Below are 23732 nucleotides of genomic sequence, written 5' to 3'. Positions count from 1 at the left end.
AATAAAGTTGTCAGGGTATTTTTCCTTTGCTTCTTCAGAGGAGTGTAGCACAGAAAAGTGGAGGGAGAGAAACAAGGAAAGCCATGCCTGGTTCACAGGTGATGGAGCAAGCCAGATGCCATGGTTGGTGGTGGTCCTCTCTCTTGCCCAGGAGGTTTGTAGTGTCTCACCATGAGGAGGGTTGCTTTGGAAGGGAGTAAGAAATATGTTTCATTTAGATTCAGCACTGCTAAGAAAGTCTGGGCAGATAAGTGGGGAATTTAGTTTTGAACTGCGAGAAAGGAAGATCAAGAATGAGGGTTTGCATGAACTTGATGAACATTTTCCTAAAAATCAGGGTTGTGTAAGGGTGGAAAAGTTTTCGGAATGAAGTACCTAGGAGGTGGATGAACATCTAGGAAAAATCAGAGTGAAGAAATGAGGTGCATAATTGCAGGATATGCTGGGCAAGATGCACATTTAAGGAAGGACTGTAAAGGAATGGTGGAGAAAGGAGAGCTCTTCAGGGTGTATGGACCTCTTGTGAAGCAGCTGACCCTGATTCCAATACAGCATGATACCTTCAGTAGTGATTGTCAGGAAGGTTTATGTCCAGCATTAGGTGTGCTCTGTTCTTACAGGACACAACTTGCTTACTTTTTTCTTTTCTTTTTTTTTTCCTAATAAATGCAATTTTCGATTTTTCATACTGCCCTTTCCAACTTTGATTCCTAGCTGAAGAATTTTACTTGGTGCAAAGCACATTCTCCTACTTCATCAGCTTTCTCTGAGCTTGCTCCACTGCTCTTTGACACCTGTTGAACATGGAGTGCTTACCAAGGATTGATTAGAGCAGTATTCTTCCACTTGTGCCTTTTAATGAACATTAAAGATATGCTAAGATACAGTAACTTCATAATTTGGAGATGGGAAATACTATATTTCTGGTGATTAAACTCTATATCAGATATTTGTAATTGAAAATTTAGCAGGCAAAGATTTACTTATCCAAGAAAGAAAGTCTCTGGTGAGTTTCAGTCTCCTGGCTGCATTAAGCTGTTGAACATATAAGAAGCAGTAATGTTTTTTTCTTACTAGAAATAGTACCAGATGTATATAATTCATTAAAAGAAATTTAGAATGAGATAATAGTCATTGATCAAGGGAATATAATTATACTTTAAAATGAAGATACACAAATCCCTCATCAGTGAATATTCAATTCATTACAAAAAAGACCAGAGGTTTGCCCAGCCCAAAATCCTGTTTCCATGAGAAGCAATATGCATGTGCACAAGGATGAGCAACAGTGCAGCATGCTTCACGCACTTTTTAGGTTAGAGAATTACCAGATCCTCTTGCAATTTCTCTGTTTAGTAACACCAAACCTATTCCTCTTCCAAGTCACTTGTCAAGTGTCCTCCAGAGCCTCCTGCATCCACCATGTCTTGCATCAACTAGTTTCACTGGCCTGAGACCTATTGCATGAGGAGCTAGTTATTTTTTGCTTACTTGGGAGCTTGCTCTTATTTGCTTTGCTTGATGGTCCTTACATCGGTATCTTGGATCACCCTTGTCATTTCTTGAATATTTTCCATCTCCAATATATCATTTTAGAGGGGATGGGATGGGAACTGCACACAAGGATTGCATGGGAGTATCGGCGTTAGCTTCTTGGAACTGTTCCAATTATTTGAGTTTCATGGCACTTTAAGGCAAATGCATGAGTGTAATATAATTTGTTTGACCCCAAAGAAAAGTCAGAAGATTTTACCTGTGTTAGAGTTAAAATCTATAGGTCCTGGTACCAATGCCATGAAGTCATGCAATATAGGTCTCCAGCAGGACTTTCACAGCTTTATGTGAAACCAGCACTGGGTATATACACATGCTCCTGAGTTTTAAAACTGACTGCTTTGCCGACTTTTCTTTCCACTGCCAGTAACGAGGAATAATCTCCAGTAGCAAATAAGGTGATCCTATAAGTGATCCTGAGACAGAATTGGCTGTCCATGCTGAGAAACAATCCCTGATATCAGAGTATAACACGTCTTAAAAGCCACTTCTAGTCTCCTGCTTAGCAGGAAAAGAACTCAAGGCAAGATAACAAGTGTGGAGAAATGAAAGAAGGAAAACAAAATGCGAGGAAAAGCAGAGTAGGAAACAACTCCCTAGAACATATGATTGATGGAGAGAAAGAGGTGAACGTGTAACCAGGTTTGTGTACGGCTGAGGGGGCGTTTGGCTTCACAACACTGCCGGCTGGGTATGATGCCAAATTTTGATTTTGTTTCTCGACTTAAAGTTCCAGCTTCTGGGGACAGGTGACACAAAAAGCTTACTTTGCTTCAGAAAGAGATTGAAATAAATCTTTCAATGTTCTGTACTCGAAGACTTTATTAAAATTAAAACTAAATGACCCTTCAAAAGCTAAGTATATTGAGAAGGTAAAAGAATCCAATGTTTAATTTCATTAGAAAAGATATTTTTAAAATATCAGGTTCTTTTGAAGTCTTATACCTGATTTATCAATGCTTAAGATTTGTAATAATTCACAAAATCTAGATAATGAGCTTTAAAGCATTTTCACTTTCCAGGGAAGGCAGATTACAACAGCATGAATGGGAAAAAATTAAACAAAGTCTAGTAAAAAGGCAGTGGGAAATTTCAAAGCTCTAGCTGAAAAAAGAAAAAAAAAGTTTCAGCTCAGAAACAATTTCCCCATAAAGGGCAAAATTTTGGATCTACTGAATAAATGATGGTTATTTTGACATGCATTAGACCTTGTAAAAAATCAGCTGTACATCACAGGGGTGGTAAATCCAGCGGTTCAAAGAGACTTTGGGCTCATTACAGTTATGTTCAGTGTGGTCATTTCTGCAGAGTAAGTCAGTGCGGGTGCTGCTTGTAAGTGTTGGCCTTGCCATGCATGCGCTATAGGAATATCTGAATACCATGGTACCTTCAGGTGAGCTGAGAAGAGCCCGCAAGACTTGGACAAACATGTAAAATCCAATCCTGCCTGGACAAAGTGTCCAGAAGTTTTTCCAACAGTCTAATTTATTATCACCCTAATAAACACTTATTCTCTGCTCAGCAGCCAATTTTCCTATTTCCTGGTGGACAAGAGCCCGTACCCAAAGCCTGCTCACGCAGCTGGCGCTGATTGCTCACCCGGCTGGTGGCATCAGCAAGGCGGAGCCAGCAAGGGCTGAGCTGGCCCATCCGCACCGTAGTGGGGTTAATGCACATACCCTGGGCCACGTGAAGCTGTTGGCACTGCTGTTTGTTGTTATTGCTTCATTTGATGGACTGACTTGTTTTACAAGACATTTCTTGGAAGAATTGTGCATAAGCCAGGACCCTCAGTAATAATTTAGAAGTATGTTTTACTTCCTTGTTCTCCTTCCCACTGGGAGTGCAGCCTGTGAACTGTAACAGAAAAAAAGTCATAAAAACTTTTTTTAAAGTATTACCAACAGTATGTGTGTGCACACATTTTTTACATGTGTTCCTTATTTTACTTCTTCCAGGTTTTAATTGCAGGGACATGATTTGTGAGAGTTTACTACTATTTTCTGCCTTGAAGCATTTAACTAATACCAAACTTGGCAGCATGCATAATATATGGCCTTAGAACAAATTAACCTTTAACATTTGTTCTTTGTTTCTTTTCTATTTTTAATACCTCTCAAAGCAAGATATTTTTATAAGTAGAATTATATACATATAATTGTAATATTCCTGATTTTTTTTTCTCCTAATGGACACAGAATAGCTAATATGGCTAAACTCCTAAGCCAGAATAGTATGAGTATGAAAAACAGGAGAGGTTTTATTAGAATTCCATAATTTATATTTGCTTTCCTTCTCTTAGGGCATGAAACTAAGAACATAGAATCAATTTTCTGTTGCAATCAGCTTTTTTAGGGGAAACAATATTGGACTCAGAAGAGAACAATACTGAAAATAGCATGTTTGTATCCAGTTTGAGGGACATTATGACCTTGATCACTACAGTGAGTTTGGGTTGCTCCGTCCAAAAATATAGATTATAGTGGGAATAGACATGGTCCAGAGAAGGGTAAAGACCATGACAGAAGCATGGAAATGCATGATAAAAATAAGAATTGCCCCGAGTAACAAAGAAATTTTGTAAGAATATAGAAAATAAAGAAAAACACCAAGAAGTCAAGTTTTTTTCTATGAATAAGGACGTTCTTGGATTTTCATGCCATCTGCTGAAAATTGTTAACCCATTGAGAATCAATTGAGATGATGTTTTTGGACAGAAGGTTGACCAGGATTCAAGAAAGGGCCAGTCATTCTTTTGGTGTAACCATTTTTCATCCATTACACTTAAACCAAGTGTTCATAGTGGCTCTTTTGCGTGTTTGCCCTCTTAGCAGCAAACCCCTGTTGATTCAAGACCATTACCATGCAGGGCATCATTGACGCACGATGTTGCTGCTTTGGCAGAGAGAGGAATAGGAAGAAGAACAGGAGAAATAAGAAACTCAGGAATCATTTCTAGGATTTGGTATGAGGCTTCCTGCAGGAGCTGGCCCAGTCACTGCAGGCAAACCAGTTTGAGATGTTGAGAGAAAACTGCATACTTAGCTGACACTATTTTTTTCATTCCCTCATCTGACAGCTTAAAAACTAAAAGAATGTATGTATAATTGCAAACTCCTCCTCTCATTAGCGGTTCCCTGGCAGTTGAGCATGAGGAGTCTCTCCTCCCCTGCAGGTGCCGTTCCTTGCCAGGTCAGCTGCCCAGCATCACACTCGATTTTTTATTAATGGTTCTTTGCAAGTGTTTAAGTGTTTCCATCGGCTCTGTAATATGGTGCCCTCTTGTGACCAGTCCAAAACCAGTAATCATGTACTGGTAACCAGAATGTGTAGGATGTTGTATTTTATCCACTTATCCACTTTGATTTTCAAGAGCCTGAAGTCAGGCTGATGGCCACAGCTCTTCCAGACTCCTTTTGCAGTTGGACTTCAGCACAGTTGTACTTTGACAGACGTATCTGAAATTATAGAGTAGCATAAAGGGGATCGTCAAATATTGCACACAAAGATAATTAAAACTTTATCAAGAGCTGTATACACAGAAAATTTGCTTGTTAATATACAAAGATCTCAGTCAGTTGGTACCGAAATTTCTGTACTCTGCCCACAATAATAATAATGAAAATGAGAAACAACCACTTTATATGTTCTTTCTTTCCATCATGGTCACTAACAAGTGTAATTTGATTGGGGGCAAAGAGAAGGAGGCAAGGAAATTCACAGAGGAATTAGGAAAGCAAGCAGTGGTGTTGCATTTTAATGAAAATTTATTCAGGGATTCCTTTTTTTCTCGGTGTCAAATGGATTATTACATTTACGTGTAACACTGGGTTATACACTCCCCTGTGTGAAGCCAAGCTAAACAAAGCGGATAAGACCCACTGTGCTTGGCATAGAAGCGAGAGGTGGCCGAGCGATGCTGCGCTGGCCTGGGGGACAACCAGGGAGGGCTTGGAGTAAGCGTACCTGCACGGAGCAGGCAAGGTGGGGACAACCAAGCGGGACTGGTAGCCTGGGCTCTCTTATGAGCTAGGAACTACTATGGTGAAAGCCCTAGAGGTTTTATGCTCCCAGTAAAATCTGTGGTACTGTGTATTTGGGGCTGCACCACCCATGCCGGCCACATCGCAGAGCTGGGATGAGCTGATACATGCTACCTGTTGTCCACACTTTGTTTTGCTGTTCAGACACATGGTGAGACCATCAAAAAAAATTGTAGGACTTGGATAAAGGCGTCAGGGACCATTTCCTGGGGAATTAGTTGTTTGAGGTTAAATTGCTTTTGGCCTGTGCTGGATGTGGGAAGTTTCTGTCAGGGAATCAGTCAGGAGTGTAATCTGGTATCTCCAGCTGTCCAGACTCGGGTAACCTAGGGTTCATCTTCACTTTTCCTGCTATAATATCAAGGGTTTGAAGAGCACATGGCATGAGCACAACTGAATAGGAAAAGAAGATGGTAGAGAATTTCTGACACAGATTTCTCAGCTCTGGAATATGCCAAAGTCAGCTCAGTGTGCTGCAAAGTCCCCAAGATGTCAGTCATTACAGAGAGATGAATTGAGAGCAGCAAGCAATAAAATGTACATTTTTACTGTTGTTGTTAGGATTTTGCAGCAATTTTGTGATCAGGATGCTTTGCCCTGGATAGAGTCAAAATGGATCTACTCCAGAGGATTTCTCAGTCTTTTTTTTTCCTAATTGTTTGATTGATTGTTTTTTTTTCCCCCATGTGTTATAAAACAGGTAGAAGCAGGGAAGATGAGTTATTTGAAGTTGAAACGAGTTCTGTTTTTCACATGGACTTCAGCTTTTCATGCCTATGCCACTAAGCCGTGATCTGAGCCTACAGAGTTCCCAGACTGTGGCTCTTTGAAAAGGAGTTCAGTCTTGCAAATGAGAGGCAGCAGCACAACTATACCTGGTTTCAGATTTGGGACTGAAATTTCAAAGGTGTGCTCTGCCTGGATTTCAGGCTTGGTGCTGGGGTCTTCTCTCAGTGAGATTGAATAAGTTTCTTTTTGAGTTTGGATCCTGAAAGGTTTGAGATAAGACAAAAAAAGAGAAATGTACTGGCATTACTGATTTTTATAGTTTTAAGTTTTCCCAGGACTCAGCCTGCTTTGAGCTTTTGACAAGTTATTTTACAAGTCTGCACATTGATATGGGAATTTCCCTGAGATATAACTGTGTTTTATTTTACTGGTACTACTGTAAAAATGCTATATGGGTGCCCCAAGTGCAACTGCATTGAGGTGATGAGCAATTAAAAGCACTTCTCCCATAATAAAGTACATTCAATCATGTTGCACTTACTTAATGTACCAATGCAATATGTTATATGGCATTTAGCTAAATTACAGTAAATCACCTATTTAAAGAAGTGTTCCTTTCAGCGTGTCATGTGAAAAAAAATGCTGGAATCGGTAAAAGGATAATGACCCACAATGCCAGAAAGATAAAAATGGGATTTCAGTTGTCTCCTGGAATTAAAGGCTGTAACGATGTTGTTAAAGGCAAGCTGTTCTCTGTCCCCTGTTGCTCCCTTGCATCAGCATCACAAAGCGTAACAGACTCTTACTTATTTCTGCACTGCAGAGTAGCAAGGCTGAAGATAAAGGACTTGCTGGTGGAGGTCAGGTGGATTGAGACAAAAAGCAGGGAGCTGTGATGAGTTACAAACATTGAGGTCTATGAGGACGTAAGGACCAGCTCGCACCAAGGGTGGGGTGAAGCTGTGGGTATGGAAATAGGGTTTTGTTGTCTTTCACCATTCATGCTTCTTCCCTCCCTCTCACTCTTATTCCACAGCCAGCTTCCTTCAGCACCAGGGGACAGGGAATGGGAAGACTTCCCTGCTTTTTCTCTCTGGGAAGCAGCTCGGTATCAAAACAGTCTTGGCTTCTGCTTTGGGGGGGTAATTTCACATTCATTTATTTATGGGTACATGCTATAAATATTAAATAGATGCACTGCAGTATGTCTTGAAAGAACAACACCTCAAGGTATAAATACATCATCACAACAGTCTTCTTTTCCACCTGAATTTGGGATTGCATCTGTCTGGACACCTGAATAGGCTTCCGTCAGGGACTGATTGTGCTTTTATTTTGCATTATCTTCAATGTGGTTATGTTTTACAGCAGTTAGGGAGCTTGCATGGTCCTACTGTTTGCTGAACATGTATTCCCTGTGCTTTTCTGGGGAGTAAACCGTACCTGCCCTAGGGAGTGCAGGTCCTGGGGGAATCACTCTCCCTGTCATGCAAAGGTATGTGACTCCAGTTAGGCAGATATTGTCCTAGGTGGGTCAATAATCCTGCAGGCTTACTAAATAAAATACAGTTTCCAGTTTCAAGAAAGCAAAGTAAAATAAGTATTTCTCTAAGTCTGTCTGTGTTTATGCTTCTCCCTCCTCATACCACACTCAACTTTATTCCTCTGCTTTGGTGCTTCTTGTTAATGTTTGCTGGTTTTTTTCTTATAGTTTCTATTTCCTTTGTGAATTTACCCTGTTCTGTCATTTTGCTCTCTGCTTCCATTACTTCCCAAAACCTCAGGCTTTCTCTCTCCAAACCAGTCTGTGAAGGTAGCAGGCCTGTGCTTGTGCTGCATCTGGCAGGATTAAGGGGTTTTTTTAAGGTCTTGGTTCCACACACAGCAGCCTGTTAACCTCAGCTTGTCCTCTTCCCTCCCCCGTGTCACTCAGAAAGCACTTTTTTTACAGGAAATCCTAAGTCCCTCAACATTTACTTTCCATGCGAGATGCTCACAGGAGCTGTGTGGATGACTGTACTTAATGTGTGCGCCTGGTGCTTTGTCTGGTGCTGACCGGCTGCGGGTGTGAATGCCAATAGTCACAGCGGCGAACACCCCCGGCTGCTGAGCCCACAGCCTGCCTGGGTACCCAGGTCAGTCGTGATACCGTTCCCACAAAGGCATACTGTATTTCAGCGTAAATTTGCAGCATCCCCTAATCCTGCAAATGTGGGTAGTCACTGCAAGCCAGTATGTTCTTCCTGTGCGCTGCAGGTCTGCTGTGGATAGTCCAGGTTTGCTTGCTCCAGCTGGACCCTTCTCTTTGGCCCTAGTGTGTGTGGGCTAGGGGTGAGGGCTGTAAGATTCCCAAGCCCACCCAAGGGGCATGTCCACTCCCTTCCTAGGTTCTGGTCTCCATCCACTGTGCTGGGACTCACCTGGCCCTTCAGAGAACTTGTTGGGATGCTAAACAAGCAGAAATAATTTTTTAAATTTTAACTCCACTGCCTCACACTCAAGTATTTTTCCGAATGAATATGACTGTAGTGCATACTGTTGCCAGTCTGAAAACATCAATTTTGTCTGAGAAAATACCTATCCTACTGCTGCAACCTTCCTGCCCATTATCTTGTTAGACAGTAAGTGCTAACCAGTTGTGTCCAATCGATGCTTTGCTGGGAGAAGTCCAAGAAACCCTCAGCTGGTTCAGGTGCTGCTGTTGCGTCAGCAAAGGAGGGGCTTAGCCTGGCTAAGTGCTAAGTGCAGCCCCGGGCAGGGCTGCAGGGCTGGGGGAAGGCTTGTCCTTCAGATTTAAGATCAAATTCTAAAGTCCTGACTGCTTTGGGTCATTAAAAACTCCACAACAGCTTTTCTTTTTTGGAATAGAGGGGTTGATAACATCAGGCTCTTGACTAGTTTCCAGCTGCAGTAATCAGTTTCATCAAGTTGAACAGGATGCAGTGTTTTCACTCCTGGAAAGCTCAGAGGACACTTTCAGGATTTCTAACCCCACTGCAAAGCCCATCAGAAGCAATCTGCCTGCCAGCTGCCATGGGTCACGCCCAAGGTGAGGTCTAGCAAGGACCTTCCCCCTCAGCAGGGATGAGAAGCACCAGTCAAGTGCCCAGTCCTCTCCTGGTGGCCCCGTGACATTCGCTGTGCCAGTGCAGAGCTCCATCCCAGTGGCGCAAGTGGCCCCGTGCAAATGTGCCATCAATCCCCGGGGAGCGATGTGGGCTTGTTCCTGCAGGGCCTGCGGCCATCTGCTCTCTTGACAAAGCATAATTTGTTTGCCAGCCTTGCTGGTCATGCTGGTATCTGGAGGCTCATTTATCTGAAATGGCTCTGAACAACTGCAGGACTTAAATTTCCTTTATTCACTAATCTCCCTTAATCTTAAGGATTGAGAATGATAATTCCCCCGATGCTGACTTTCATCTGAGTGAGACTCATTCAATTATCTTTCATGTCTGTTGTTCTGAAACTACAGGACTTGAGAAGTTGCCTTTTCCTGTAAGTCTGTGGCTCTAAATGGCTGGACCTGTCCTAACAATCCTGATGCTACCTTCTGCCTGTCAGTGACTGTTACCTTTGACTTGCTGCATGTGAATTTTATACCTTTTTTTTTCCCTGCTTTTCATTCATCATTTGCAAAACTGATAGAACGTTACAATTTTATTAAAAATATTTTTTAGAGCTGGATTTAAATTCTTATTTCTTCCCATATTTTATCACATAGCTCTGCTTTCTGTAATCTCTGACAAATAATGAAATTTCTTCTCAAAAGCATGCTGGTCCTGCTATTCTCTTATAAGCCAGTCTCTCATCTCTGATAGTGTGCACTTATTTAGTCTCATCAGAGAAGCTGTACAGCCATAAATTCATGAGCACTGACGCTAATGCAAATCTGTGTTCCTGTGGCTGGATGTAATTCTTTCAGCTTCTTTGCACCACCAGCATTCTAATTTACGTCTTCCTAGAGGTAGAATTGTCCCAGACATTCTTGTCCACAGTGATAATCTGGTGTCCAGTTTGACACGTAGTGATGTAAAAAGAAGTGGTGTTGGCTCAGGCAAGTCCTCCTCTAGCCCAGTGTCAGGTCTCTAATCATGGTAATAGCTGATGCCGTGTTGGACTTGAGCCTGGCCCCTTTTAGGGGTCCATGATGAGGCAGCCCTGCATTAGGGATGATATCCTGCCTATTTCCTTTAATCTCTGCCAGTTTATCAGTTGTCCATGAATTTTTGTACTTCTTTGTTTAATATCATGGCAAATGATCTATGCTGTCTTACTCTCTTGATGGTGTCCAGCATCTTGTTGGCTGTTTTGGCTGCCTCTTCATATTGAGCTCATGATTTGGGGTCCTCCAATGATACCAGTGACAGCCTCATGGTCTTTCTGCTGGGTTGCAACTGCTAGTTCCAGGTTCAATGTCATGGCAGCACCAGTGGGCAGATTTCCAGACACATCATGTTTTTTCTGATGGTAAAACCTTGAGAAGGGTTGGCCAGGTAGCATGCCTGAAAAGGCAGAGCCTACTTTGGGGCCATAATGCATAATGCATTATTCTCTTAAGCGAAATCCCAGTATTTTGTCGTGTTTCACCCTAAACAAGAGGCCAGCGGGTAGAACTGCCAGGCTGAGCAAACCCTCTTGTGTGAGGTTCCTGGCAAGGACTCAGCAACTGCAAGGGATGCGAGCTCCCTGTCACTAGATCCATTTTTTCTGTGCGCATATTTCATGACCGAATTTAAGAAAGATGTGTACAAAGAAGCTGGGAAATTCTGACACTGTAAATACATTATTGGTCTTGGGTTTCCTGATTTCACCTGTTTTACTCTGCAGGTTTTTAAAAATTCCTGCCCAGGCTCCCCCATTCCTCTCCGCTGACTCTGTACAGCTCTGTTATTTCTGGTAACCACTGCTTTTGGTAATCAGTCACTTTCGTAAGCGTGACCACATAGCTGTGTCTACACTCACAGACACAAAACATATTCTGCCAACCAGACAATTTCCTGGAAGTTGAAAGAGGGGGAGGAGCTGGTGAAGTGAACTCTGCTGTTGAAGAAATCCATTATATAATGGAATAAATGGCTTTATGCCTGAAAGTTACAATTTTCAGCATCATTTACACAGAACACCAGCCCCAAAGAAAGGAGGGTATAAAAAATGAGATGCAGTGATGACCTTTATCAGTTGTGGTGACAGCTATAAATCAGGCTGCAAATCCTCATCGGCTCGCTGGACAGAATCCATTACAGACATAGGTTGCTGCATTGCTTTTCATTTTTGATTGAGGTATGTCCCATTTAAATAAATGCTCTTGCACTGGAACAAATCACACATTTCAAAACAGAAGTCCAAGAATATTATTCAGTGATTCTTTTGAGGACTAAGATAATATGACTTACAGACCAGCTAAACCTCACAGAGTTTTGCTTGGAATATAATGCAGATCAATTTCTTCTTCTCTTAAGCGACCAATTTTCTGTTCATTAATGCAGATGCTGTGTTGATAGCTTGTAATGAAAATAATAGCAAGATTTACAGCCCTAACAAATCAGCGCTGCTTCATTTATTCTTCCTTATTCATGCCAGCAGTACATGCAGCAGATTAACACCTGATTTTAAACTTGTTACACTTCAACAAATTATGGGAAAGTCTTTCATCTCCTACTTGCAACTACGGAGCAAATTTTATGTAATCATCTTGAAGTTTCACAGTTTATTAAAGCGTTATGTTTTTTTGGAGCATAGGGAGCAATAAAAGTTTAGTTGCAATGTCATTATGAGCGGTAATGCAACTTCCATCAGTTCCTGCATTGCTCAAGAAACAGCTACCAAACAGCCCCACAGACTCATTAGATTAATCAGCTACTTTACCTATGGACTGAATTTTGAACTCAGTTTTTTCTGTAATTAGGAAATATCCTGAGAGGCTTACAATTATTCAAATGCTTTGCTGGTCGTATTTAAATGTGATTTTTCCATCTAGAACTTAGTATGTAATTCGAAAACATTCTGTGTTGTTGACATAGGGTGATTACTAAATCAGTAATCTTTTTCAAAAGGTCTGATAATTAGGTAATATTCTGCCTCTCAGTTTAGTTATTCTTGTTATTTCTGGAACACTTGAAAATAAAAAATTGAACTGTGTACTTTCCTCATATAACAAATGATGCTTCAGCTTTTACGGCCTAAGGATGTAAATGGGCAAGGTGTGTAGGGAGCACTAACACCTTTTGTTGTATCACCTCCTAAATTGTCGCCATAAAGGCATTTCTTCAGTATCTGGACACAGAAGCTGAAAGTTGAAGTCATAAAGAAGTTGGTGCTGGATCAGACCCCAGAGATCATCTCTTCTGGTGTCTGGCCAGGGACAAGAGCAAATGCTTAGGGAAGATTTTAAAAAGAGTGTGAATTTATCAAGGTGGTCATTCAGGGTATGCTTTTAGTCCTTTCCAATCTCAGGTTCAAGGGCTCTCTGATGAGCATCTGCCCTCAAGGCCCATAATCTGTGATGGATTTTTATTCTGTGCTTCTAATTCTTGTCTGGACCCAAATGCAATCCTGGCACTTGCTCTGCTCTGGGACTGTGACTTCACAGCTTGTTTACCTTCTGCTTGAAGAAATAATCCCTTTTATTTGTGTTGAACCAGTCATTGGCTGGTGTCATTTAGTGCCTTGGAGTATTTATTTTGGAAAAGGCAGGGAATGAGAATTCATTATTCATCTTCTCAATGCTGCTTATGATTTTTTTGACTTCTGTCCTCATTCTGTTCCATCACTTCTTTTCCAGGTTGAAGAATATTTGTTTGTTCAGTCATAAGTTGTATGAAGCAATATTTTAAAGTCCTGATTATAATCAGACATGCTTCAGAAAATGCCATGCCCTTGAAAAGCACTCCAGAACTAGTGGCAAAGTTTTAATACTGTCAAATCCAAACAGGAACTCTCTTCATTATTCTGGTCTCAAATGCAAGTCTTAATCTAATTCAAATCCTGCATTTTTTGTTCAGGACCGAAGGTGTTGATAAAATTTATTCCATAATTAAAAAAAGTAATGCTTTGAGAACTTTGCCTGTGAGTTTTAAGGGTTGCTGCTGTGATTTGGACACTGAGAATCATAAGGCTCTAAAATCTTGTTGTTTGAAGAGGATTACCTGTATTGCAGAAACAGCCAGGCCTCACAGAATCTGAATCATCCCAATCTCAGAAAAGAATTTTTTTTTACTATGCTTACATGTAAAACAGTGATAGGTAGGACATGATTTTTTTATTGATAATAAATAGAGTGTAGAAGCTTTTTGTCTGCGCTTTTAGAGCATTTTGCAAAGATGGTTAATGACTGTGATGAGGATTGTCACCACCAGTTTAGAAATTATAAAAGACTGAAACATAGATAAGGAATGAGTATGCTAGGTCTGTACACCAAAATTTTAGAAGAACTGGGTCTCTGACCCCAATGTTGTCTTCAGCAGGTTAACCCGAGCTGGGCAGTGCATATCTGTTTGAGGTTACAATGAGTTAGGTCCGTGCTTTTATGAATCCGGTAGGATTTAAACTCACCTTTTACTCATCCCTGGACAACCCACAGGTTATTTTTAGCTGTTCACATGTCCCTAACACTTGTGGGATGCACCACGGTAGCCACCCTGGGGTAGCCACAATGAGGGCAGACAATCAGGAATGGCTTCTCCCTCATTTGGAGTCTCCGTCATATGTCTACCCCAGACTTTCTGTCAAGTAGATTTCAAGCTTTGAGCTGGAGACTACCTCCCACCTGTGCAGCAGCTACTACGGGGGATTCTTGTCCTCGTCCAGAGTTCCTGAGTGCTGGGGTAATCCCAAAGCACAATAGGAACAAGCCAATTTGTCTTGTTCCATGTGAAAATGGCAATTTCTTCCCATACATCTCCTCTGGTATTGATTTGCAGGACAAATGGCAGAGTTGGAAGATCTGCATAATGTTAGGTTCAAGAATCTGCTTTGTTAGAAGTTGATTTGCGTTTAAATTTCAAAGACTTTCTAGGCATCTGACTTATTAAACTCCTACAGAGACTGAGGATCTTGGAAAACTTTACGTGTAAGAAATGTTTTTTGACATTGTGTTTTTGTACACTGACAACACAGGAAGCTGCGTATGTACATTTGAAACAGGTCACACTCTTGCATTCAGCTCTGGGAAAGTGTGGCAGAATAAACCTCTGACAAACACTAACCATGTTTAATGACTGACTTGGAAGATACTTTAACATCACAGCAACAGCTGCATTAAAAAAAAAATGAAATTTGTGTTCTTTAGAGGGAAGTTTCCAGCAATCCTTTTGGTTCAAGCCGGTAATTAGGTTCTACACATACAGACAATTTCAGATTTCCTTAATGTTCTTTTCTTTTCCTCCTTGCAGATAATGAATTCATTTATAGAAACCAGAATGGCACAGTGATTCTGAGGAATGTCGAAACTAACAATTCAACAATATTAATAGAAAACAAAAAAATTGTAAGTATTTTCTGTAACAAGTAGCAGAATTTCAGAGTTCTCTTGCAGTTGGATCAGTAAAGCATAAAATGACTTAGGTTTCAACTTCGTGTATTGTCAAGGAGAAGCAATACAGCAATAATACTACGGGCTACGCAATGACTGATAATGTGAAATTGAACTCCAGATTTTGATATTATTCTGCAAGCTCAGTTTCTTACATACTGCAGAGAAGCATCATATAGATATTTGAAGCTAGTCTTGCATATCATATATAATTGAAAGTTGTATAATTCTCCTCTTTGCTTGCTTAATAGAAAAGACAATTGATACAATTTACTGTCTGTTGGTAGCATTTTCCACATTCCTCCATGCAAATACTTATTTTTTAATTTGTAGATTTGCTGATTTTTCTTGCCTAGTTGTTGAAAGGTAGTTTCAGTCTTGTTAATGAATAGTGTTAATGAATGGAAGTGGAGTTGCATATGAGAGAAACCCTAGGAAATTATTGGGAAAAGAAGTTAGTAGGTGGCTATTAAAATGAATGAAAAGAAAATAAATCCACAGCTGATACAGAGTATTTGTAGTAGATGAAGCCAACATTGCGGAAGAAGTTAGTACATTAAATGTCAGAGTGTTTTCAATACTTCCTGTAAGAAGTTAATTTCTGAAGTAAAATATGCTTATGTTTGCTCCAACAATGAGATATGAATCACATCATCCTAGTAAAATTGTCGCTCCTTCAGTACCTGCCTAAAGTTTTAATTAACTTGAGGCATTTTTATTGTACTGTATCATTGCAAAACTACAAAAGCAGAGGATGGCTAGCAAAGACTTATCTTAATGACCCAAGATCTGCAGAAAACAGATTTAGAAACTCGAAAGCTAGAAGTAAATCTACAAGAAAACTATAAAATCACATTCCAGGTTGATTTTATTTTGCAGCATGGGTATGAGACTCATACAAATCTCAAATACAGTATTAATTCTTTTTTAATGAGACAAAGAATTTATCACTGAATTGTTATTGCTGGACCCAACCTTAAACTTCACATGCTGCCATTTAACCTTCAACCTTTGCTACATCACATAAACAATCCTCTTTTACCAGAGCATAACCCCCTTTACAGTTCTAAGAGTAAAAGAATGGACTGGCTTCCTTTAATGTCAAGGTCTATTGAAGTCAAAATGCTTCCATTTAACCTCTGTTTGTTCCTCTGGTTTCTAACTTTTGCCATTTATAAGAAAAACACAGTGTTACAAGATCATCCTATTTTTTCATGCCGTGACCTACCTGTTCTACTCTTGCTCCTCTGCCCTCTCCGTAAATAAATTTGCAGAATATCACCTCCACATTAATACAAAAATTTTCAATACAAGAGCTGCCATTACACCTCATCAAGGCACGTTGTCTTTGTCCTCTTCATTCCCAGCCCTGAGTCAAAAAAACTTTTGCTATCTTGTCATGTTTTCCTTTCTCTGTGTTATTAATATGACAATAAATAAAATCTGTCTTCATGTTGATACTGCTGCCTCTTTCTCTCCCCTGGCACCCCCTCATCCTGATCCACACTGGCCTGTCAACACATTGGGTTGTTCAGAGAGGTGGTAGATGACCCGTCCCTGAAAACATTCAAGGCCAGTTTGAACGGGGATCTGAGTAACCTGATCTACTTGAAGATGTCCCTGCTAACTGCGGGGGATTGGGCTAGATGGGCTCTGAAGGTCCCTTTCAACCCAAAGCATTCCATGATTCTCTGATCAGCCCCCTCTGCCTTTGGCTGTCCCCTGGGTTCCCCACAAACCACCTCCAGCCTTGTTGGCCTTGGGGAGGACTCTCCCAGTGCAATGCTGTGCATTTCTCTGCAGCCCAAATTCCACCTTCCAGTTTGCTCCTAGGAATCTCTCAAGGACTTGCATGTAATTTGTTAGGTGTGGGGGTGAGATTTAAAGGACAGTGGATGAGCGGTGTGTTAGTGGCATCTCTCTTTGACCTTGGTGCACCAGCAATGTGTTGTATTGAAACACAATGGAAAGGAGAGGGGATGTCTGCACTATAGAAATGATAAATGGAGCAGGGAAAAGGTAATTCCTGACAAGTCTGAGATATGCTGGCATCTATTCTCATTAGTAAGACTTACAGCACAGCTTTGTGCAGAACCCAGGTCAGGGTGCACCTGGAAAGCTGTATCACCACAGCATCCCAAAGACTTTTTTAACTGCGGGAAATGAAATAGTTTTCCTCAGTGTTGTCTTAAATGAGACAGGTAGTAGTGGCTCTTTATAATAATTTGTTCCAGCAGGTATTTACTCTTGGTTATCTCCAGCACTTTGGCCAGTAACTGCAGGGAGTGAAAGGGAATTAATAAATTGACATTTATCAGGGTTTTCTACTACCTGCCACCCACAGCTGTCCCATCAGCTACTGTGCAGTAGGTTTGTAAGGAAAATACTGATTTTTTGAGATAGCTGCCTGGTCTGAGTCTCTATGTAGTTATACTTTTTCTTTTGGGAGCATATATGTGCCAATGTAACATTTCTGGTTTTTCAAAAGAGATGTGATGTATCATTTTTCAAGACACCTAGTCTGGCAGTACTCTTCATCATTATCATAACAATTACAAAATAACAAACAATCATAACATCATGGTCATAACAATTAGTTCTAGATGTTACTGGCTTGAAAACTGAAAAATATTTATTTCAATGTCTGATTTATTTTCTAGGTGTCCTTAAAGGCTATTCGATATGAAGTGTCACCTGACCGGGAATATGCACTTTTTGCTTTTAATGTTGAACCAGTAAGTAAATAGATTCTATTTCAAAATATACAGCCAGTGATAGGCTTCCCCACATACACACACTTCTGCGCTAGTAAGATGATTTTTTAAATTAATTGCTTGTTATGAAACAAAGAAAGAAAACCCCTCACTTAGCTGTTCTGAGAGCATGTCATACTGCCATCTAGTAGAGGAGAAAGGTATAAATTACACTGAAAAGGAAACACTGTCATTGCCAGGATTTTATAGTCTTTGGGAGGGGGGATTGTAAGGACATGTCTTTGCTACAAGCATTTCTTTTCCTCTTCTGTGTAGTTTTTTTCCATGGTGCCTTTTTCAGTCACACTATAAATTTCTTCCCAAGAACAAAAAGCAACTGTCAGTGTCTCCCACAACTGAAATAATACGTTAATTATGGTGTCACCATTCCCAGTGCTGCAGTTAGGGTTGAGCTATCACTTTCATTATAAATCCTTATCTTCAGAGGCTTAGGTGTAAATCATTCCTAAGAAATCACCGTTAGGTTACTACTAAATTTTAGATTAGGGTGAATTTTCTACCAAACTTCAAAAGAGAAAAGTATAATGAGTCATTTTTAAATGGTTACTAGAGAATCAGACACATGGGAAGCAGCTCCTGGGAATGAATAGTATTTGTTTTCTTTTTAAATTCTGCTGCTATATGACCTGAAATGTTTGAATGATAGCTATGCTGTACTACTTGGATAATCTATAAACCATTTTGTTTCCATAATCTGAAATTGCACCAGTCCCTCAAAATGACAATAATTCATTCACCAGTAGCTGTAATTCTTCTTCCATAAAATAAATTTAGTTTCAGCTGCTAACCAAAGGAAATTTGTTGGTCCTTTAGCTAGCAGAGGTTGTGGCTCTGTTGCTCATCTGATTTCTCAGCTGTCATCTTTGGAGTTACTCCTGACTCACAGTGGTATAAAAGTCAGGAGAACCATGTCTGGTGTTAGAACAAAGTTCATATCAATGTGTGTCAGAAACCTGAGGGGTAATTCAGAAAGACTTCTTGCTGGGAAATCATAGTTGGTGCAACTTCACTTACCCAAAGCTTATTGGAGTTCTAGACTGAGGTAGATGTGGAAGGGTTAAGATAAATCCAAATACGGGGAAGACAGCCCAATGGCCACTGAGCAAGCAAAGCGTTTTCCTGAAAGCCCCCTGCCTTGTGTGCCAGAGGTGTTTTGTAAAATTCAGTTCTTTTAGAGGATATTGGCCTTTGGCTGTGCAAGCGCTTTGCTGACACTGCTCAAATGCATTGTGGAAGCTGGAAGAACCCCAAGTAGAGAGGGCTTCCCCAGTTCTTCTGAGAACGAGAGAAAAATTCCTATAACAAGAAAAATTATAATAAGAGAAAAAATTTCATTCCTAAAAAGCAGTAGTAAGAAATTCCCTTTTTATTCTCAACTTTTACCAACCAAAAGGGCTGCATGTTCAGAGTATCTGCAAAAAGCAAAGTCACAGAGACTTTTGCAGCCTGGACTTTGTGCTCCATCTGCAGAGGAATGCTTGATGCAGGCAATGGAGGAAGAGGAAGATGGAGACGGAAAGGGATGGGCTGAATGCATTTCCTCCTCATCCTCCTCTCTGCATTTCAGTGCTTGCCATATCTGTGGTTTAGAGGTGCAGGCAAAACATTGGGATTTTGGTATGTTGGATGCCTGGCTGGAGAAGAGAGAGCAGCACACAGCCAGGTACTCTGTTCCTCACACCATGTCTTCTTCCAGAAAGGAAAACCCAAGGTGACAAGCTGGAAACATGACCTTTGGCAAGATTTCAGGATCAGCGTAAAAGAGCATTGCAAATTGTTCTGGTATTCATACAGGACATTATGATAGCAAGAGTTCCTGAAATAGTCTTCTGAAACAAAGCACAATAAAACAAAATTAAGCCCCTTCCTTTTTCCCTTAAGATCCATGGTTATAAAGGATACAAAGATTTTTTTTTGAAGAAGCAGCATACTAATAGAGGGGTAGGAAGATTCACTCTTGAACATTACGTCCTTAAGCCATGATGGGTGGCTCTTTGTTTATTAAAGTTGCAATAACTATTTAATTGCTTATTCAGCTTTCTTCTCACTTGGTATGCAGACGGTGGTTACACATAATTGCATGTTGGTTAGCTTTTCACATTTTCTGCATTTCAAACTGTGTTCTTGGACAAAAGTCAAAGTATGCTGCTTTCTGCAACACAAGAAATTGACTAGCAAAGCCTTGGGCAGTTGTCCTTGTTGCAAAGTCAAAAGGGAATTTCAGGAAATGTATTGGCAAAGGGCATTGATTTCATGTTTAATTCTACAAATACTTTTAAAAAAGAAACTTCTTGAAACTACTGTGTACTTTTTTTATAGGTGTCAGAAAGTGTTGCTTTATTTTTCGACATATAAAAGTGTGATGTGCTTTTAGTTTTTCGACATATAAAAGTGTGATGTGCTTTTAATTGTGAGTGTAGAGCTTTTCATCGTTTTTTTTACACAATACAGTTGTGCTGCATTTACATATATGTATAATATCAATTCACATCATATGAATTAATAATTTATCTGAATTCTAATATGAATGGATTCAACCTCTATTTTTAATACCAGTTAGGAATAAACACCAAAATAGAGAAGCATAGTGTGTCACTCCAATGAAGTAGAATAGAAATGCATAGTGTGCCAATCCAGTGAAGTGAAATACTTTAAAGAAAAATGCTACAAAGTCATTCCCACCAGTAATAGCTTTTTTCTAAGGTTTTTCTGTTTATTTGCACAGGAGCATCTCTACTCACTGTTGGGTCTGGGTAACAGCAGTGACACCCACATTGGATTAACACAGCCCTGAACTGGCAAACACTTATTTTACAAAAACATTGAGACAACTAATGTGTGTTTTCCTGTTATATCACTTCATCATCTTAGAGGATAATGAATTAAAGCATGTTTCTTAAAATATATTTCTCCCAGGAAGCTTGGCAGGCGGTTGTGAGACTGGCGTGGGTATATTGTGGCTAGTCAGGCTGTCAGGTTTAATTCTAAATGCTTTTTTTGGAGTGCTTATGTTTACAGAAGTTTAGTCTTTCCGGCAGCAATATTCTGTGTAAGCTTTGTGATAATAGGGAGCTTTTCTAACCTTGAACACAGAAGATTTGTTCTTTTTCTGGAAAGGTCATAGGGAAGGCACCAGGCTTCTTTGTCTTTAAAATGCTCTTTCAATTTTTTTGTTGTTTGTTTTTTATTTCTTTACACTAGAGCAAGGTCCACCCTGAGGCTGAAACCACAGAGTGAAGTTTTGGGAAAGCACTAGGGAATAAATAAACCCCCAGAGAAACTTTAATTTCAAATCATCCTTCCCCAAAACAAGTGTGTGGGACTCTGGCTATAGAGTTCAGTAACCCCAAAACACATCAAGGTTTAGCCACGGCATCTCAGCAGAAAGGGCGCAGAGGGTCGAGGCTGTCCCTGGTGCTCTCAGGTCAAAGCCACTCTTGCTCAGCGCATGGCTCCACCAGCATTGCTGGATGAGCTCCACGCTTGCCCCACAGGGACACATGGAGGTTTCTGGTGTTTGGGCTGGAATTATGTTTGTGGGTCTCTGTGGTCTCCAAAAGGGATTTCCTAAACTGCCAAGCAACAAACCACCTCTGACATTCAGTAGCGTTTCTGCGAATGCAAGCCTGATGCAGCAAGAATGTTGACAAGTGACCAAACCCCACGGGCTTGTGTAGCTTTCTGTGGTCGTTGGAGTTAACCAGTGGAGTTTGTGTAATGGTGATAAAAGAAATAGAGGAAAGTAAATGAGAATAAAAGTGATTTTCTTGAGTGACATGCTGAGACATTAAATAGAGAATATTTAATTGCCTTTATTATGAATAGCTGTCGTTGTAACACAAGAGAGGAAATAAAGTGGCTGAGATTCTTCTTAAGGCTATTTGTTCTTCATTTCCAATTTACCAGTCCATTACTATGTTTGAGCTAGTTAAGAGCAATTACACAAAGGAAACCCTGGCTGATTAATATGGACCAAACTGCTAAGACTTCTGAACAACAATTAGGGCTTAGAGAATATTATAGCTGATACAACAGATGCTGTTACCTATTTTGCAGCTAAAGGAATGCATTTTTATAACGCTGAAAGCTGCAAAGAATTAATCATCATTGTAATTAGAGCAGGCCCAACTATTTTTTTCGAGTAGTTTATGTTGTGAGTTTAGTATTTCTTTTCTCTCTCCCTGTTGCAATAGACCTCACAGGAGTGGTGGGACAAAAGAGACCTCAGAAAGGCCCAGTCCAAACCCTGAACTTTGTGTTTAGAGCATGAATGAAGTAAAAAAGCACTATTTATAGAAAACAGCATATCATTATTGTTGTTGTTACTATTTTTTTACTATTTGTCCAAGTCTGGTTGTTATGTGGAATGAACAGGTTTTGTTTAGGCTTCAGTTACAACCTCATATTGCTTTAATTAGTCATGTAAAAATTAAAATAATATAAAGCTTGTTATTTCCAAAACACTAATGGGTATAAATATTAACGAATCCTCATAACATCTTTTTGAGCTAGGTGAGAACTATTATTATGATAAATATGCCTCTGAAAATTAGACACTTTCATAACTATCATCAATAATACTGCTAATATTGTAGCTACAATATTTATTACTTAATTGGAATGGATTTACCAGTACTAGAAATAGATTTGCATAAACCTGTTTTCTTTCTGTAGCAGTAAATATATTTCAAATTTACTTTTTTCATTCCTACCCAATGTTGTTTTCAGGAGCAATGAAAATGGATAGTGATTACACTATGTCAGGTGAGCACTGTAAGAACATATGTACTGTGAAATAATGGTACTTGGTTTAGTGACTTCTTTAATTTTTGGTGTTTATTGTAAACCAGTAGAATTGCTGAGTGGAGCATTCTGAGGGAAAAAGCTTATGTTTATAGTTTTCATATCTTTTTTTTCGTATGAATGCAGTTTTGAATCTTTGTTGCTCATAAACCAGAAGGACTCCTTCTCTAATAGAAAGCTGCACAATTTAAGGGCAGAGTTGGCTATTATCAAGGGCTGGTGGCTAAAACTCACTTCCCAGCATTTTCAAACCTAAAGCATTGTAACTTTGTTAACTTATGAGAATTAGTTACCTGTTATTAGGATAAATTATTGTAGTTTCACTTCCTACATAAAAATAAGAAAAATACCAGTCCTAACAATGTAGAGTTCATAGTACTTAAAATGTTTTTCTGTTATTAGATCTGTGCATGTGTGTCTATCTTCAAGCAAAAGAACTCTTTTCTCAGTTCACCTGAGGACTGTAGTCGTTCAGTGGTTCCATAATGAACAGAAGACAAGTTATTAATGAATTAGTGGAGCCGCATAGACCAGCCACTCATCAAATCTGATGATTTGCTATATCTTGGGTCTGTTCCATGAAAACAACAATTTCAGTTGCTTCCCATGGAAGTCATTGCTGAGCCACTCTCCATCATCTTTGAGAGGTCCTGGAGGACAGGAGAGGTGCCCGAGGACTGGAGAAAGGCCAATGTCACTCCAATCTTCAAAAAGGGCAAGAAGGAGGACCCAGGGAACTACAGGCCAGTCAGCCTCACCTCCATTCCGGGAAAGGTGATGGAGCAGCTTATCCTGGAGGCCATCATCAAGCAAGTGGAGGAAAAGAAGGTTATCAGGAGTAGTCAGCATGGATTCACCAAGGGGAAATCATGCCTGACCAATCTAATAGCTTTCTATGATGACATGACTGGCTGGGTAGACGAAGGGAGAGCCGTGGATGTTGTCTACCTTGACTTCAGCAAGGCTTTCGACACAGTCTCCCATGATATCCTCCTAGGGAAGCTGAGGAAGTGTGGGCTGGATGAGTGGTCAGTGAAGTGGATAGAGAACTGGCTGAATGGCAGAACTCAGAGGGTTGTCATCAGCGGTGCTGAGTCTAGTTGGAGGCTGGTAACAAGTGGTGTCCCTCAGGGGTCAGTACTGGGCCCAGTCTTGTTCAACTTCTTCATCAACGACCTGGATGAAGAGTTAGAATGTACCCTCAGCAAGTTTGCTGACGACACCAAACTGGGAGGTGTGGTAGATACACCAGAAGGCTGTGCTGCCATTCAGCATGACCTGGATAGGCTGGAAAGTTGG

General features: G+C 40.2%; 1 protein-coding gene across 4 annotated transcripts in view; it reads left to right on the top strand.

The window, feature by feature from the left end:
- DPP6 (dipeptidyl peptidase like 6) overlaps positions 1-23732 on the top strand; it is a 587128-nt gene that overhangs the window by 410291 nt on the left and 153105 nt on the right. For all 4 annotated transcript variants that reach the window (XM_075419777.1, XM_075419779.1, XM_075419776.1 and 1 more), the window contains exons 4-5: positions 14717-14811; positions 17517-17591. In XM_075419777.1, coding sequence (XP_075275892.1) covers positions 14717-14811; positions 17517-17591 — 170 coding nt within the window. The remainder of the gene's footprint in view (positions 1-14716; positions 14812-17516; positions 17592-23732) is intronic.

The sequence above is a fragment of the Opisthocomus hoazin genome, chromosome 4, assembly GCF_030867145.1.
Source record: "Opisthocomus hoazin isolate bOpiHoa1 chromosome 4, bOpiHoa1.hap1, whole genome shotgun sequence".
In the NCBI taxonomy this organism is placed as follows: Eukaryota; Metazoa; Chordata; class Aves; order Opisthocomiformes; family Opisthocomidae; genus Opisthocomus; species Opisthocomus hoazin.
Note: the sequence above shows the minus strand (reverse complement) of the source record. Positions and strands in the feature narration are given on the sequence as shown.